Below are 18,778 nucleotides of genomic sequence, written 5' to 3' on the forward strand. Positions count from 1 at the left end.
ATGAAAATGAAAAGCCCGAAGAAATGATGACGCGTAGAGAGTAGTTTGCAGGGGTATAGGGGTGTTATCTTTGTAGTGGTGGATACACGAAGCAAGTAATGCTCATATCATGTCTCTATCTCACCCCTTTTCTGGGTGCAAGTAGCTCAATGCAACATGATTAATGTTTCTGAACTACATGCCTGGCCAAGAGGTATAGTCATTAACATGGACCCTATATTTTCATGCAATTTCCGGAAATAACTCTTCACTTTTCATGAGAAAGAGAGAGTTCATATCTTCAACCATCTATCGTTCCAGACTCCGGAGACAGATGGTCAATAGATGCTTCGAGCCTACTGTACATGAGATTCATGTGTAGTGAGTGTCAATCACAGAGACCAGATAACTTGGTAACCCATAATCAGTGATTATTAATCACAGTATTATACACATTATGTTGTTCTTACTAAGAATCTAACATCACTCTACCTAAAAGGTTGTGTATAACCAACTAACAACTTGCTACCGTTGATCTACCTTACCTGGAAAAACAAATATAAAAAATCTCCACATGGAGAGGAAGAAATGTTATGTAAACCGAAATTACTTGAAAAAACAAATATAGAAAATCTCCAAATGGAGAGGAAGAAATATTATGTAAACCGAAATTCCATATTACAAAGGGCTATACCGGATATAAGAGATTTTGTGAAGTAGCCACAACTTTGCTTCACGGTATTCCCAGTTTCCTCTCCTTGGCCAATAATATGATAGATAGAGTAGAGGAGCACAAAGAAAGTCCTACAATGTCTTAAAATGATATCCTAAACTAAAATTTAAGACATTCACAACAAATGAGTGCTTCACCAAAGCCTTGACGGTATCTTAAAACACTAGAATATCAACATGTGACAATTTTAAAGCACCAGTATATGTCCTAAATCATTTTTAATAATAAAAAAAATTCATTTTCCTCCATTTCAACAATCTCTCTCATATACATATTTTCCTTTCCCTCCAATATAATTCAAATATATTATTATTTCAAGGCACACTTATAAGACATGTGGTTAGAGTTCATGCATTAAAATAATAACCTAAATCACTAGGACACTCTTTTTATATTTATAAAACACTAGTACTAGGACATTATTGGACTTGCTCTAATTAGTGCAACTTTAATTAGTAATCAAATCAGTAGTTGCTTCTCACTGTTAATATGTTCATAAACTATCTGTAATGTTCACTGAATGAAGCTTCCAAAGTATCATGCTATTGCCCATCCTTTACCAACTAATGATGCCATTTCTACCGAAGATTAAATATACCACCTAATGATGCCATTTCTACTGAAGATTAAAGCCGAACAAATGTATGAACAGACCAACCTACGAATTTAGGACTACATATATGTGAAAATTGAAAGATATGAATTATAAACAAGCATGCATTCAAAGTTAGTAACATTAGCTACAATAATATCATAAACATGTAAAGTCAGAAGGAATATTTAAAAAGACCAGCCCAATATCCCAGACGAGATGTTAAATAGATGGGAAGATAGAAAGGTGTGAATTATAAACAAGCAAGCAGCATTCAAAATTAGTATACACATTAAATCTTCAGCACAAGAACAACTTTTGTCTTCTCTCGCTTAACACAGTGCCACTTCGAAAAATATATAAGAGAATAACCATGTAATCTGGATGCAAATATAATTATGACCTTGAATGATCATTTAGGATAGCCCTGTGGAGGATAACCTGCTGGAGGATAAGGCTGAGCTTGAGGCGGATAACCTGCTGGAGGGTAAGTCTGAGCTTGAGGGGGTGGATAGCCATAAGGTTGTTGCCCATAGGGCTGTGGAGGAGGATATCCAGCAGTGGGAGGATATGGCTGATCAAGCCGGGACATCTGCTGAGCAGGGGGAACTCCCATTGGCTGTCCACCAAACATACCGTCTCGCTTATCCATTTCAATCTTGTGTTGCGTCTGCAATATTCCCAAAGGATATAGAATAGCAGAAATGAATACATGCACAGCAGCAACCAAGTTTCTAATAAGTCTTCTCATCATTGAAGCTATGACTACAGTTATTTCTAAGGGTGCAACAAGCCAACAAGCATCTATTCAACAAATTTAAAATGATTCGATGTCTAACACTTTGGCCGCGTACATACAGCAAGTTGGACAGTTCCAGCCAGGTTGGTAGGAAATAGTTTCAACAGAGCTGAAGAGATATTACTATGCTATAATTTTTAGGAGTTAAAGTATATTTCCATACCTGCATACAAGCGCACACCCTGGCAAAAAGAAAATCAGAAAATAAAAGAGTTGGTACTTTTGAAGTAAAACTGTATTTAAAATCCACATGGAGCAAGGAAAGTAAAACCTACGTGCAGTAGACCAAATCAGCTGCACAGTTCAGTATCTGTGAGGCCTCAGAAAGTTCATCACTTCCAACTATCATGGCAACAATGGAAAATATGCACGCGACTTGTTGAAGGCAAAACATGAAACCCTGGATTTCAAATAGAAAGCATGTTAATAAAAATAGAAAAGTTTAGAAAAAGGGAGGTGTTCTGTGTGTGTCTGTGAGGCAGGAGAGTTAGGTAAAGAGAGAGAGGAGGGAGGAGGGGGATTTATTAATACAAAACTTTAGTAAAAGGGAGGTGTTGTCTGTGTGAGGGAGGGAGGGAGGGAGGGAGAGGGAGAGGGGGAGAGAGGGGGAGGGGGGGAGGAGAGAGAGAGAGAGAGAGAGAGAGAGTACAATGATGCAATTATCACACTTTGTCGTCTGTATGTTAAACTCGTCTTGCAGAAGAAAGCGAGTTGAAGCTACTGAATTTCCAAAGCAACAGAGAACCTGAATATTTGAGAACAAAACAATTATTGATCCATCTGAGCTTCACAGATTTTAGATAGTCGATTAGCCCTTCTTAATGCGATAGGGCATATAAATAGCTGAACTCTAGAGTCATTCTAATTAAACATAATAGGATTTAGGCCAGCCATCTTGCATATCATCAACATCTAGATTGTACCAAAGCCAGAATAATTAGGTCATCCACTATCTTAAAAGAGGCTCAGATGGAAAAGGATTGCGGGAAACAGAAAATATTAAAAAAAAAATTATTGCATTTCCCCTTTGCAGTCAGTTGACATGGAGAGGCATAAACTGGATTTACTTCCACATCTCAGCTCAAAACCTTAATTATGACCACCTATATCTGAAAATCCCAACTTAAAGCAGTATGACATTTGAAATGGAACAATCGAGAGAAATTGATAGACACCTAAAAACACTTGGAAAGGTTTCTTTATATGTCTATAAATTCACATTTGAGTTATTAAATATCACTGCAAGCAATCAATACCAAAAAGTGCTAAGCAACCAAGGTACCTTCCAGTACATAGATTTTGGTAGAAACTTGAGTAGTTCAACTTAATTTCGACTTTATGATATGTATTTGAAAAAAAAAAACTATAATTCATGTTACACAATCTTATGTTTCGTAATTGTTAACCTTGTAAAGACTCTGCAATCATAAGAATCAACAAAATTGAGGGGAGTTATGGTATATCAGCATCTGGAGTCTGGACGACCCAATATATTTTAATCATTTTAATGTCACTATTTTTCTAAATTTCTCCTCTAGCCACAAGCCCACAATACTTAAGCAACGTGAAATTTGAAAGACAGCAGGTAAAATGCTCTTGAGCAAGGTTACATACCTCTGTGCAAAGGCAAAACTCGGGGCATTTACTTTCACCGCACCGACCACTGCAGGGCATATACCCAGCACAGCACACGTACCTATCCCAAACAAGAAGCAACTTATTACCAGAAAGTTCACCTAAAACCTTAGTTTTAATAGAAAATTGTCATTCAATCACCTTGACATATCATTGTAAAGAGCACGCTTGCGAAGCAGGTACGATACACATGGTCCACTGCATATCAACGTAACAACATTAAATTAAGCATGAAATGTGAACAGAATAGCTTTTACTAGAATTGCTTGTGTGCCTTAACCAACACTGAATATAGTTAATCATAGAATGTAGTTGAAATATATTTGATAAGTAGTTCGTATTAGTAGAAACATGCTCGGCAGTAGATTAATATAATGTTTTACTGATTCTATTAAATTATGTTTGTGCATTAGTATAAAAAAGGCAATAGGTAGATGTTGATCAGAAGAAGTATCATATTTTAGATTTATTTTTAGATTTCTCCTTATATCTCATCATTTTTGGAGTTTAAAATAATTGATTTAAATGTGTATTCAATCAAACTTTCTCTTCTTCCACTAAGAAATCCATCCCCGAAGTATTAAATTTTTTGTGTAATTTATTTAACCAAAAAATATTTCCTTAATTTTCCAGTGTTTTTACTTGCTTAAAAAAATGGTCAAAATAAAATACTGTGCGATTTGAATAAAAAAGACTAAAGTAAGGAAAACATTTACATCTCTAAAAGTTGGTAAATATCTCACAAATATCTTTCCAATAATCCTTGCCAAAAATTTTCTGTGAAATAACATGTTACAACAACTTGCCTCATAATGTTGCTTTACTGAGTATGTAAGAACTAAAGAAATTGTTATATAAGCACAAACTCGGCTATTAAGTCAAACAATTAAGTTACCAACTCTCCCCAACCTCAGGGTATTAGGACTTGGTAGAAACTTATGTTATATATCAACCAAAAGGTTTAACAACCGTCCACAATGCATAGTCATCTACTCATCTTATCAATTAACTTGCTAGATTGTGATTTAAAACTCTCAAATGGAGTGAGATCATAAGCGAGGAACAAAGTTAAATAAAATCTACTTTTAAAAGGTGATATATGTAACATAATAACTGCACGATATACTGAAACCAAAGAAGCAGATCCAAACCTACGAGCTGCATTTCTATATTCTACACTCGCATCAAAATTAAATGATCAGAATAGATCAATCCAATCTAAGAGGCAATATATAGTCAACCGAAAGTCAAACCTAGTAGTCAGAATGTCAAAATCAAATTACATAACATGATCGAAATCCAGACTAATGTATCAATTCAATCATCATCAAATCTAATCATATACAACCAATTTTTTTATGTAAAATAACTAATAGATCTGCGGGGAAAAGCTTACCACCACAAGGCAAGGCAGCAATCTGCAAAACATTAATCACGCAAAATAACATTCAATTAGTGACATAAAATTCAGATCATACTTATATATATACACATATATAGATATATATAACCGAGAGAGAAAGAGAGAAAGGGGAGAGAGGGAGAGAGGGAGAGAGAGAGAGAGAGAGAGAGAGAGAGAGAGAGAGAGAGAGAGAGAGAGAGAGAGAGAGAGAGAGAGAGAGATTACAAGGAGTGTCGACTTTCATGGTGGAAACGAGATCGGCGTGCCAGAGATTGCGGTAATTCTGACGGAGCTGCATCTTCTCATAGCTTGCCTGAGACGTCATGGTTGCACAATTTTGAGACGAGAACTCGCAGCACTCGCCTGAAAAGAAGAAAAATTGATTGGGAAAAATAGAGTGAAGTCAATTTAGGGGAAATCAAAGAGAAATAAAGAATGCGAAACAGCTTAAATTTTATCTCGAAGCTTCAAGAAAGGATTACTACCTTTGAATTTAGCAACAACTTGTTTCTGGTCCACTGTTTTTCAATTAAATAAGATTAAGGGTAATACTGAAGGGGTTAATTGAATCGGCGTTTTAATTTATTTTTTTGTTATCAATGAAATCTAGATATATTTTCAACTGAGACTATCAAAATTTTGAAGTATTTCGTTAAAAATTTAAATTATATGCGAAATATAAATATTTCATTAAAATTTTAAATTATACCGTAAAATATGATGATATTCAGTCACAATTTTAAATTAGAGCAATATTAATTGATATATGATAGTAATCAACTGGTATTACTTAAATTTTATTGTAATATGATGATATTTAAATACTAAATTTTTTTATTGAACTATGGATTTTATGGGATTGTTAAGTGCATTTTATACTTTTCAAAATTATTCATGAGATTTTCGACCATTTTGATTAGATCCTAAATTTTTTTATCAACGCTATGACAATTCATCTTAAATCCGCATGAATCAAAATCATACACAATTTATTAAAATTCATAACTATGCATTAAAGTCTGAGTTGAATACACTCCCACAATATTGTTTTTCCAGGTCAAATAACATGACAAACAAATGATTATTTTAAAGAAAATAATAAGTGATCCAAAAATTATTCTCAATTTTTTTCCCGTCAAACCCTGATTGTCAAACCCTGATTGTTGATTCCACTCGTAATAATAATAATGAGTAAGAAAAATGCTAGATCTATCAAAAATATTTCCAATTTTTTTTCCTGCCAGCATGATTGATTTAGCTCATGCTAATAATAATTAAGACAAAACTAATAAATTAATAATGATGACAATACCATGTATATCAATTACCTAATTAAAATTAGTCTCTTCCTCGTCAATTAGAAAAAATTGAAAAAAATAAATTTAAAAGATGATTTGAGATAATATTATTTTCACTCTTTAAAAGTTTACCTGCACGTGGTCTTATTAATATCTAAGTAAGAATAACCAAACAAATATCACTCCCTCCGTCTCATTTTAGTTGTCGTCTTTGGTTTTGTGCCGGTCAAATTGACCAAAGTTTGACTGAAATTTATTAATAATTTATCAATTGTAAAAATAAAGAAAATATGTCACTGGAAATAATTTTTAATCTATTTTAAAATGTAATTTTCAGTTTTTTAAAATTATAAAAGAGTGATTATAATCTTTGGTCAAAAGTTAGTCAAATTGACCAACAAAAATAGAAATGTGACAACTAAAATGGGACTGAGGGAGTATATTAGATTTGCGTAAACAGTATGGAAATAACTTTGGTTACATTTTTTAAAACATAAAAGTATTTTTTTTTTTGATAAAAGGTCTGTATTTTTATTTGACATTCCATGATAAAATATATTGTAATTATTGTTACTATATATTAATATAATTGAGTCAAATTAATCAAGTGGTGTTACTTTTAAATATATTGAGCAACATATATTATTCTTGGAATAAAGTATATACTTTTCAAGTATATTTTATCGCATTATATTTAATATTTTTCATGTATTTTAATGAAGGGAATCGATATATGACTTTAATGGTTTTTTTATAATAAAATAAAATTTTAATATACTATCAAATTTAAAAATATTATTTTTGATTATTGATCCATACTTGTAAAAGTACTTACAAAAATCAAATACTTATAAAACGAATATCAACAATTTATTTGATAAAAATAACAATTTTTTGGAAATTACTTAGGAAGCAGAATTCTGGATGGTTCCCGATCCCTATTGTTGCGGATTGATACTAATTTGATCAAAACTTTAGTAAATTAATATTTTAAATAACTCAAATATGTAAAATGACTTTCACATTTCACGAGTAATATCACATTTGACCCGGAATGGTATGCATTTGACGTATTTTCCACTAAATTTTTAAAACCAAGTTTGATCTTTATCATGCATGTCTCAAGAAAGAGTAGTGTCTGATATCTATCTAAAATTGAAATAACACCAAGTTTAAGTTGTCAAGAATATTTATTTTTCAGAATTGAACACGCAGAATAAAATCATCATCGTGTAGGAATATAGTAGTCCTTTTCAAATCAAAGGCAGAATACAAATGTAAAGAGACAGACATTTCATAACCAACATAAACAAAATGCACTGCTTTTGGAAGATTAATCATGTAGCAAAAAAGACGAGGAGTTTCCAAGCAAGTTCATGCCCTGTTTTTATTTTTTTGCTAAATAAATTCATGCACTTTTACTATTTTTATTATAGTCTATAGCAGAAGTGGACAAGTCACTAGTTGCATGTCTTTGTTTGACCTGAACCTCCTTGTTAAATAGACAGAAAGAGATGGTTCTCTTTGTATTCTTCTTCTCTGGCCAAGTTTTATGAGCCACCCTAGTGTCTTCACTTGTCATGCATTCATGTTACTGTCAAAAACACACACAAAAAGTTGGTTTTAGAATTATAGAAATAGAAAGACAGTGAAGTTGAATTTTTCTTAGGTTGTTCTGCAAAATCGTTATGTCTTCAAATCTTTTTATGTTCGATGGCTCGATTTATTCTGATCCTTTCTCACCTGTCAATGACCCTTTTGCATCCATTGATGATATTCTCCAGGAAGATTTCACTGCTAACAAAAGTTACCAAATTGATGAAATTGATCAAATTGCATCGACAATTGTATCTTCTTCGCCTCCGAGTCATCGAATGGGGAGCCTCTCTCTCTGTCAAGCACCCTTGGCGATTGAGTACCCGAACTTCTCTGTGAAAGCAGAGGATTCTCAGCTTCCATTTTACTCGACAACATGCGGTTACAACAACATAAGTTACTCTTCCTCGTTTCCGACGTATGGTACTGATGAGCCTGTTAAGATGATGCAGAGGAGCTTTAGTAGCAATTCTTTTGATAGGAAGTCAGGGTTCATGTTCCAGTCATTCGATAGCTTTGCGGAGTCTTCGAGTATTGCTGCCACTACTGCTCAAGTTCAAGCGTTGAGCTCACCTGAGTGTAATTCTTCCTCCAATAGTCAAATGAGAAGGTTCTGCAGTACTGGAGATTTACAAGTTAGTTATCTTTTTTAATATCTTCATTATTTGTTATGCACAAGGCATTTGTTGAGTTTCGTAGAATAAAAACTTTTTAATTTTATCCTTTTTGACGTTTTGTTGGTAATTCGGGACCCTACTTCTGATGGAGGCATACTGAATATGTTTGGTTTACGTCAGTATTATTATTTGTTAAATTGAATTAGTCTGACTAAAGATTCCCTATATTTCCTTATTTTTGGTGCATTCCAGAGTCTGAAAACTAGCCAAATGAGGGCAAGATTGTCATGCAGCCCACTAGCAACAGAGAGTACATTCATGGAGGATACATATTCAAAAGTGGGACGGTATAGTGCAGAGGAGAGGAAAGAGAGGATTCATAGGTACAGAGCAAAGCGCACACAAAGAAATTTCAATAAAACAATTAAGGTACCTTTTGTTCAATTTTAATCAAGTTTGTTTGTGATAATGACATGAATTATTCATTAAACTAATGTTCTTTCTCCCTCGCTTTTCCATTATATAACAGTATGCATGCCGAAAGACACTAGCAGACAATCGCCCAAGGATACGTGGAAGATTTGCGCGTAATGATGAACCCATAGTGATTCCAAAAACTGCAAATTATAATCCATACGAAGACGAAGATGATCTTTTGGTATGCACTATCTACGTTTATGTCTGCTCAGTGCACATTAGAAATCATTATCTCATATTTCTTTGGAGTCCGAGACTTGTAGCCTTTCTTACCTGTCTCTTTTTTTTTCCCTGGACTAATGACATATATTTAGAAAAAACATCCAGCGACAATTAGCAGGCGCCTAATTATGCTGTTTGTGATGTGTAGATCGGAGGATTCTTTGAAGAAGAAAACGAGGGGCCGCTAGGCAGACAAGCATTACTCTCCAGCTATGGCATTCAGTACTATACGCCTGCAAGCAACTGAATCTGCAGTTTTTATACCATAGCTGTGATAGAAAAAATATTTTACTAGGATTATTACTCTAATTATTGGAATAAGACCATAGTGTTTGTATTTCTGAGGTTAAATTAAAGTGCACCTCAGTTTCTGTAATAGTTTTTCCAGTTCCCAGCAACAGTTTCGCAATTGAAGCAGCAGCAGTGCCATGCACATGCACTCTTTCAAATGTTATGCTTTATACTGTTAGTCTATTATCATATGCATGAATATGTTCTATTTAGTGGGTGAGTTTTAGTCTGCGCCATATTCAGTATTAGTGATGATTGGTTTCTCAGGGCATATGGAATCTAGCTAGTATATTCAGTCAACCAACTTGAATCCATTTCACAATTAAGTATCTTTGTAAGACTATTTTCAGCAGTAACTTCCCACTTTGATTTAACTTTGGGTTGGCGGCTGATGTTTGTTCATCGTAGGAGTAGAGCTGAAATGGTGTAAATGATAATTCCAGTAGAACTACGACGAATATCCTCCTCTAGTTTCAGACTTTTTGTTACATGATAAAACAGATCAACCACGAAGATTTGAACACTAGCACATTCATAACGTTATTTAATTGGATCAGATTGACAGACTTGTGTTACCAGAAAAATGTGATTAATTCAGTGGTAAAAATCTAATTTTATCAGAAATCTCTGGAATATGTATGCAGAGAACCGTTAACTATTATTCTTGCCTCGCGTTCTCAGATGTACCAGGAAAGCTTTTCAATAATATAGGTCAGATAAGCTAGATTCTCCTCTAAAGACTGTTTGATTAGTTTAGTTAAAGATGAACAGAACATATCTTCAACATTTTTAGTTCGGTCATATACATCAATATATGCTGCTAATTGCTATAGCCTATATATCTGTCGAATAACTTTAGATCTTTATATATAGCACAAGCTAGCATGATTGCAATTGGAATCTAGATATGCTAATGTGCAAGTTCTTTACTATAATTGTTCTGTTAATCTTTTAGCAGAAAGATTGATTATGTTCCATCGGATATAAATTCTTGTGATTGAAGCTTCAAACAACCAGAGGAACTACTACAACTTCCTGTTAACTCGTAAATGGTTAGCTGCTATTATTATCCGCGGCAAAAAAAGAAGAAAAATTAATTTGATTTACTCCAAGATTAAGATAATAGTATTATCTTAAGACTAAAATGTACTTATTCTGCTTTTGTAATAATCAACGTCTTGATACAAGTATACAATTGCCCTCCAATCTCCATAGTTCTGTGTATGAAAACTATGAACCCTGCCGGCAATTTCAATTAGTGTTTGCAAAATTGAGTAGCAACTCTTCACATACAATGCACTTAATTAGTAGTATGACAGAAAATCCCTGTAATTATACTAATGATCTTCTGTTTCAAACCAAACCCACTATGTCCTCCACTTAGAAATGTTGCTTTTCCCTTCATACATAACAGGAATCCCGTTCCTTCTATCCGTCTATGTTGTCCTTAACTATTCTTGGATGTATCTCGACGTAATGTGTGATTATCACTTGCTCTTTAACAGGGAAAATTCAGGATACTGCAATTCAGGGCTAAAAACATTGCAGATCGCGAATGAGGAAAATTCACGACAATGAGAGACTAACTGCACAATTCATTTTTTTTTTATTTAAACAGAACTAGGCACCGCGTAATAAATAGAACGTCTCTGCAATAAGCGAGTTCTCAGAAAAAATTATATGCAACTTTTGGATTCTTATAATATAGAAAAAGAGCTTGATCACCCAATCAACAATCAGTCAGAGGAATTTCAAAACCTAGAGCTGTAGGTCATAATTAGTACCACACTTGATGTTTCAAATTAGCTCATGATTTTAAGATCAATGAAAATGTGTTATTGCTACCTCCATTGAATCAGTTAAATATGAATTCCAAAAGGTGCATAATTTTCATCTCTATTATTGTAACAGTACAGCAGCTAGTGCAAAATACTTTGCTCTGTGCCTCTGTCACACAAGCATCATGAGGAAATTCTGATATCAACAGCAAGAGTTAGCTTGAGTAATTTTTCGCTTTTCAACAATTTTCTAACCTACTCTATATCATATACCGCACCAGCGTCTGAAGAAGCATAGGCGGAGACTAGAAAATAACTGAACACTTGCTTCGAATATTAATCTAAGCCGCGGAAGGAAAAGAATAAACAAGCAGCATCTTGTTGGAGTCACTTGAGCATTGAAAGAATGCTAATTAATAATGAATGAATTGATCCAGCATTACTACTGACAATGATGCCAAAGTATCACTTTTGACCAGGACATTATATGATCGCAGACATACATATACAGAAAAGAAACTGATCACAGTATTAAATATTAAACCTAGAAATATTCAGTATGCCCTATCATTGCGTTTCCTATATATTAGGACATGATTGGATGGAAAATTAAGTTAAGACAGCATAATTGAGTGATAGAAAATGTTATAAAGATTAATAAAGTGTGTCTGTCGCGTTGTCCTTTTCACTTAGCATCAGGGAAAGCGCATTCCAGATGCTTCAAAGAAAATTCTACGTAAATCCAAGACGTTTCATACATACCTGATACGGATTAGTTTCAGGCAATTATAATTGTAAAATATATGCTGATCTCCTTTTGTTCAAAAATTCTGAAATGTTTTACAAGTTATTGCAGAATGAAGTCTACTTGATATCAACTAAACTAAGCAGAAACATAATTTATGTGTAAATACCTTCAAAAATTGTACTTGGAAGGCTTCAAGTTGACTAAAACTTAAACAACATTAGCTAAGGAATAATAAGCTTAAGTAGTTTGTGCACTGTATAGTATTTGTCACTTTCTCCACTAGTCATCCTTTACGGCATAAGATTAATTTATTGCTCCACCTTCAGTATCGACATTCTCTATCTGGCACACAATTAAATATATGCATAACACACTCCATCTTCAGTATCAAACTTTTCTCGCTGTCATTGTCAATGTGAAGCCGCTGTTTCAGGCTAAGAAGAGAAACTGTAAAGTGTACAAGCAAAACAACTGTGGTTTAAACAAATGAATAGAGTTAGTAGTGTAGTCTTTCTCTAGTTGTTAACAAATGGTGTAGAGCACTTAGCCACAAAGAGTGTTTTAAAAGCAGTCAATACGACAGGAAAGCCTTTCTGTAACTAGGTCTTTGCAATTGGTATGGAAAAGTACTAGGTTCTTCCAGCGTGTGAAGAATCAGTTCCTCAGAAAGCTAACCATCAACTCGACTCACTTTACCAACAGTCTAATATCTTTATTTTGCCAATAACTTTTGTGTTAGGACGGTCTAACAACTTGGCGGCTTGGCCTACCTCGTTTCTGGCATACTGATCAAATATCTACCTGTTATTCGCGGAAGCACAGAGGCAAGCCTCTGAATACAGTCACTGTGTGAAAATTGAGCACATAGGGGCCTTCTGCAACTCTGATCCCTGCAGATGCGGTGGAGGGTTCTTGTCTGCATATGTATTCTTAGGTGTTCCCCTTGCCAACTTGCGTTAAAAGTGAAGTATGGAATTTTTAGTAGGAAGCTGCAACATAGACAGACAAACCTAAACACAAACAAAGTTTAGGTACGGTACTATACAAAAGCAACTTGTATTAAAGAAACAATGACACAATTGATTCAACAGGCACTGAAACAAGGTGCCACATTATAGTGGTATTACATCACTGATACTGCGGTCCAAGTAGCTGACTGAATCTTATGAAATACAGTATGTCTTTTATGATGCTGGCCCTTTGCTTACTTGATTGCTCATATGGCTCTAGCTATAAGCAATTTGGTGACCTGCAATTCTTTTAAAGAGTAATATTTTCAGAAGTTATTAGAATTGGTAAAACCCTGTGGTTTTGTAAAATTCAACAAAACATACTTCTCTGTAAAAGCTAAGAGTAATAATTGATAGAACCGCTGCCTTGTAACAAACATTTGAAAAATAAAGAATATCTTTCAGGAAACTTCGCTTGCATGATCTGCATTCTCGATTGGGTTTCATCTGCACCCTCTCCTCGTGCATATTTCAAATCAATGTAGTTCACATAAAAGAGTTAACAATATTTATGCAGCACAAGATAATAGAAATGCAACTGAATTTAGCAATCAACCAAGGAGTACTCAGAACATTTAGTAAAAAAAATTCTGTTAAATTCCAGTTGTACGATTAATAGCTAGAAGTACAACAAAATATATCTGTTGAGCATAAATTCCTCTGTTCTAGAAGTAAAATATAGAGCTAAGACAATATATTCAAATCTTTAAAGAATTTACATGTCACTGAAACTTGCCAATTTAAATTTCATAAATTAACTTTATGATCGCCAGGTGAGTCAAATACCATCTCACCCTCAAGTATGATAATTACTGTTTTCTGAGTCAGATAAAATATTTGGGAGAGAGCCAATTCTGCGGAGGTGAAGCATCAAGTCCTCAAAGGAGTCGCTCCTAGGCATGTCTGGTTGCTGTTCATGTGAAGTACCAAGCGTGATATCCTTTTCATGGCCCATGGCATCAATTTCGGACATAGTAACAGGTGTTGAATCACACATATCCTTCTGTTCAAACTGAGTATGCTCATTCATGCTTGTTCTTTGATCAGGTTCATCGGGGGAATCTACAACATGGTCTTGTAGGAGGCAACCAAAAGAATTGATCCTTGTCATGATAGAGTTTTCATTGGACGCATCCATCGTGTGAGTGTCACTAAACAAAAGCCGGTAAATGTTACCCAACATGTCCTTGCATTCAAAATTTTCTCCATAGGTCTTTTGCTCTGAAATGGTATGCCCTGTGTGGTTCACAAGATCATTCACAGACATAGGTCGATGCAAACCCATAACTTTTGACTGTCCCTGATCTTTCAAATCCAAAAGATTGTGTCCATGACAAAGTCCATTTGCTTCAACTGCACCTGCAGACACCATAATAAAATTCAATAGTTTTCTAGAGGACACGAATAATTAAACAAGAATCCTGTGCACTTGATAGAAAACATAAAACTAAACAATAACTCCCAAGACAACCAATTTCTTAATCGTGAACAACATACAGTTCATGGTTTTATCTTGTCCTAAGTATTGGACATCGATTTCCTTGCTTGTCCAAAATGAGATACCTTGGATCATACAGTGTCGCTTGTTATAAGAGGTGACACAACCTCAGTATTTTGTGGCAGAGGGAATATCACTAGTACTTTGCAGATTAAGTACAATCCAGGTCATTTATTCAAACTGATGGAAGAACAATAGCGTACTGTGGAAGTGGTATTGGGAGCAGATCCTTACAAGTTCCCTATTGAGAAAACCATAGAAGCATAATAAACTATCTCACTCTTTAGTACTTTACTATTTTCTTTTCTTGTATGACATTCTCTTTCGTTAGCAAACTCTTACAATATAAACTCAAAAATATTATATCAAAAATGCGAATAACATATAAAGATTCAACCGTTATCACAGTCCAACAAATTTTCATGTTATTTAAATGTTTACCTGAATTTAGTGAAGAAACTTCTTTTGAGCGATCCGGAAGGGACATGCCTAGTATACTCATTTGTTCAACCTTTGACGAAGCGGATAAAGGCAATGCTACACTCTGAACACTGGAGATTGGGAACACGTCAGCAACTTCAACTTGAGTAGCCACCTGGTTTCTCGATATATTCCTCTCGGAACTAGAAGTTTGTAATACAAAACACGGTGTTTCCAGAACTATATCTGGTTGTTGGCTCAGACATTTGAGACGCATGTCACATTGAATCAACCTTTCATAGTGCTTTTTCAAAACACCTTGAGGGCAACGTAGAAAATGTTGTCTGAAGGAAAAGAAGTTATTATGACATTTACATAATTCAAACTAGGTAGCCAAATTCACAAGTATAACATATTGACAAATATTTCCCCACATTAATGTCTAAACACTTGATAAATTTCATTGACAACAATAATCGCAACGGCGTGTCAAATTTCTGACAAAAAATAGAGCTAACATGTTATATACATTATTCTTTTTCCAGTCTCAATCATAATTGTAAGGGGGGATCTCCGTTAAAGAGTATGAAATTGTTATAATTATTATTAGGAGCACCTACAATACAACTAAGTGTAATTAAATGCATTACCACTCTCTGTATATTTGCCTTAATCACTGTATATGATAATATGAATAGAAAAATCAAAGGTCATGCTCATTAACTTTTCAGGCTGCCTAGCACTAGTTCCATATTTGCAATTAAGTTTGCACTAAAAGGTAAAACTGGAATCCACAATTAAGAACAGAGTAAATTTCTAGGATAAAACTCAAAAAGTTAAAAGTTGTCAAGTTCATGAAATTCTAACCTATAAATGCTAGCATGACCATGGGTAAAATCTGTAGTAGCCTGCCACACAGTATGTTTTCTAGGTTGGGGATCACTTTCTTTGAAGAATATAGGTGGCCTCGAAAGCTGGAACATATATGATAAAGATAAGAAGTATTAACATATACCAAAAACAACACTTATTGAGAAAATTGGAAATCTGTAAGAAGTATCAACAAATACCATAAAACTTTAATATAGGTGCTACTATATTAAAACTTAAAGCTATAATTTATATACTTTACCACTATATTCAAAATCCCTAGTTGATCATCAGGATAGTTCGCCTTCAAATCAATAATATCAGACCACTGAAATTCAATTTTATGTTTCAAGCCACCTTCAAGAATTTCCCAGACGAGTTTATGCTTAGAATAATAGCACTTTGCCACCAAGTCACCTTCATGTCTAGATGCATACTGGCACAAAGAAACAATTTCAGCTATTTGTAACAATTTGAATACACGACTCATATATGTTAAACAAAGACGAGTAAGAGATTACCTTCCAACCGCCAATCTGTAGAGAAGAGGCTAAAAAATTAGAGGCCTTTAACTTGTCAATAGAACCACAATTAGCTGAGCCTTTCACATCTTTCTTTTTTTCCACTTCGAAAGTTTCTCCAGGTGCAGAAGTAATTGTTTTAGAGAGTTTCATCTCAATCAAATCCAACAATGATGGACTCTTCCTCAACTTCAACCCCAATGGGCTCGGCTCATCCAGTGGATTGTACTGAGCTGGTGAAATCGGGAACTGTTGAATATTTCTAGAACTCCAATTCTAAACAAATTAAATTTTAATTACTAATATATACAAACTTATGTATACAATTGTAATCAAAATAAAAAGTCTTAACATCTTGAAAATCATAAATATTTTCGAGTACTACGCGGCCACTTGTCATAAAGTCTATCAGCAGTAGATGAATCATAAAGCCAATCAATTGTAGATGAAGTTTTAAACTAAAGAGAAAAACAATTAGAATCAATATCTGCTTTCAAATTGAACCATATAGTTCATCTATTATATACTCTGCTTCTAATTGATAGACAAGCTTAACATTCAAAAATTAAAATAGCTACATGGCATGAGACATTTACATTACATATAGAGATAAAAACATTGTTTTCGGACAGAGCAATGCCAGAAATCTTCCTACAACTGTTGTTACCGAATGACAACTTAGATTTTTCAAGTCATGGTGTCCATATGCACACAATACAACATAAAAACAACATTAAAAAAACATCTTTCATTCATGTAACGTAGACTATACAAGTAATGCACATTGTAAGTAATACAAAACCTGATCACAATGCAGCTGTGATGATGTCTTGAGGCGTTTTGTAAAGTGACTTCCTTCATCTACTTCTCCATCTTCTCCTCCTCTAAGCGCCATTGGTTGAACCTGATAATTAACTCGTGAAGTGTTTGGAAAATAAAACATCTCTCTACTAGTGATTTTTTTCTCAACTCTCGGTTTGTTGATAATTTGGACCGAGGACAATGTACGGCACACGGCTACCCCACCGATAGGCTATATATACACATGAATACGGGCCTCTATCAAAACCCTACTTTTGTATATATATAATAATAACGGGTATTTGCGACAATAGTGGATACAGTATTTCCATAAATAATTATCGTTATCTGGAATAAAAGATTCAAGATTTTTTTTTTTTTGAAAATAAAAGATTCAAGATTGATATTGCATATACTTTTTCTGATTTTTGTAAGGATATTCACTCTCTTTTTTTTTGTCAGGATACAAGGATATTCACTCTTATAATAAAATATTATTATGGAAATGTCGTGCATAAAAAAAGTGTTCCAAATATAGTTGTCAATATCCATTCATACTGAATTGGTTCATTTAGGGGAACGGAATGGAAAAAAAAAAAGGAATTATATTGATTATCTGTTTAGTTTTGATACAGAAATATAATGAAAAATTATATAACAATCCACATATATAAGTTTTCAAATATTACATAATTTGAAATTTTTTAGTGATGTTTATAATAATATAATTTATTTTAATTTTTATAAATGAATATAATTTATTATTTAAAAGTTTATTATTTTTTAAAATGACTTGACTTATATATTATATAAAGACTATTTTAATTTATAAAGATTAAATTAAAATTTAATTTTGTTTTTCAGAAAAAGCATTTACTTATCACTTTAGTTTTTAATAAATTCTGAAATAAATTATAAATAAAAGTGAAAAAAAAAAAGGAAAATCAAATACCTAGTGTCCAGTGGGTGGGGATTGGGGAATGCATAATGGGGAAGTTGGGGAAATCTTCGACAAAAAAAAGAAAAAGGAAATGACAATATTTACAAAACAAACACCATAGGAATAAGAGAATGAAGTTAATTGTTTTTTCCTCTTTGTTAAATACCCAAAAACAACCTGCCCCTAATAATAATGACAATAAATCATGTATGCGCATAAATTTCTTAATTAAAATTGTTCATATGTCTGTTGCGTTATTTGGAAACAAAATTCCAAATAAATAATATTATTTATTATATATTTATTTTTAAAATTTACTCCCTCCGTCCTATGGGATATATACGTTTGTATTGGACACGGAGATTAATAAAAGTGTATAACGTAATGTAAAGTAATGAGAAAGAGAAGCAAAAGTAGATAAAGTGGTGGGACCCACAAATATTTAAGTGATAGATTTGAAAAAGTAGATAAAGTTAGTGGGTGAGCAGGGTTTTTATATTATAAAAGTTTACTATTTTGGAAAAGTTTTGAAATGTATAGAATTGAATGAG

The 18,778-nt window shown here is 33.6% G+C and overlaps 3 protein-coding genes across 3 annotated transcripts; 1 reads left to right on the forward strand and 2 right to left on the reverse strand.

The window, feature by feature from the left end:
* Positions 1–1,495: 1,495 nt before the first annotated feature.
* On the reverse strand, positions 1,496–5,604 carry LOC108210123 (uncharacterized). The gene is made up of 8 exons (XM_017381394.2): positions 5,366–5,604; positions 5,135–5,156; positions 3,880–3,936; positions 3,718–3,799; positions 2,753–2,848; positions 2,379–2,503; positions 2,267–2,285; positions 1,496–1,974 (listed from the first exon to the last, which is right to left on the reverse strand). Exons 1-8 carry the CDS (start codon positions 5,463–5,465, stop codon positions 1,717–1,719), a joined length of 759 nt encoding a protein of 252 aa, XP_017236883.1. The 5' UTR covers positions 5,466–5,604; the 3' UTR covers positions 1,496–1,716.
* A 2,291-nt stretch (positions 5,605–7,895) lies between these two features.
* LOC108208518 (uncharacterized) lies at positions 7,896–9,804 on the forward strand. Its single transcript, XM_017379052.2, has 4 exons — positions 7,896–8,669; positions 8,904–9,080; positions 9,181–9,309; positions 9,499–9,804. Exons 1-4 carry the CDS (start codon positions 8,127–8,129, stop codon positions 9,595–9,597), a joined length of 948 nt encoding a protein of 315 aa, XP_017234541.1. The 5' UTR covers positions 7,896–8,126; the 3' UTR covers positions 9,598–9,804.
* A 3,947-nt stretch (positions 9,805–13,751) lies between these two features.
* Positions 13,752–17,486, reverse strand: LOC108208680 (uncharacterized). Its single transcript, XM_017379207.2, has 6 exons — positions 17,289–17,486; positions 16,487–16,762; positions 16,228–16,401; positions 15,963–16,069; positions 15,117–15,439; positions 13,752–14,536 (listed from the first exon to the last, which is right to left on the reverse strand). Exons 1-6 carry the CDS (start codon positions 17,427–17,429, stop codon positions 13,974–13,976), a joined length of 1,584 nt encoding a protein of 527 aa, XP_017234696.1. The 5' UTR covers positions 17,430–17,486; the 3' UTR covers positions 13,752–13,973.
* Between the last annotated feature and the right edge of the window lie 1,292 nt (positions 17,487–18,778).

Source organism: Daucus carota, chromosome 2 (assembly GCF_001625215.2).
Source record: "Daucus carota subsp. sativus chromosome 2, DH1 v3.0, whole genome shotgun sequence".
Classification (NCBI taxonomy): Eukaryota; Viridiplantae; Streptophyta; class Magnoliopsida; order Apiales; family Apiaceae; genus Daucus; species Daucus carota.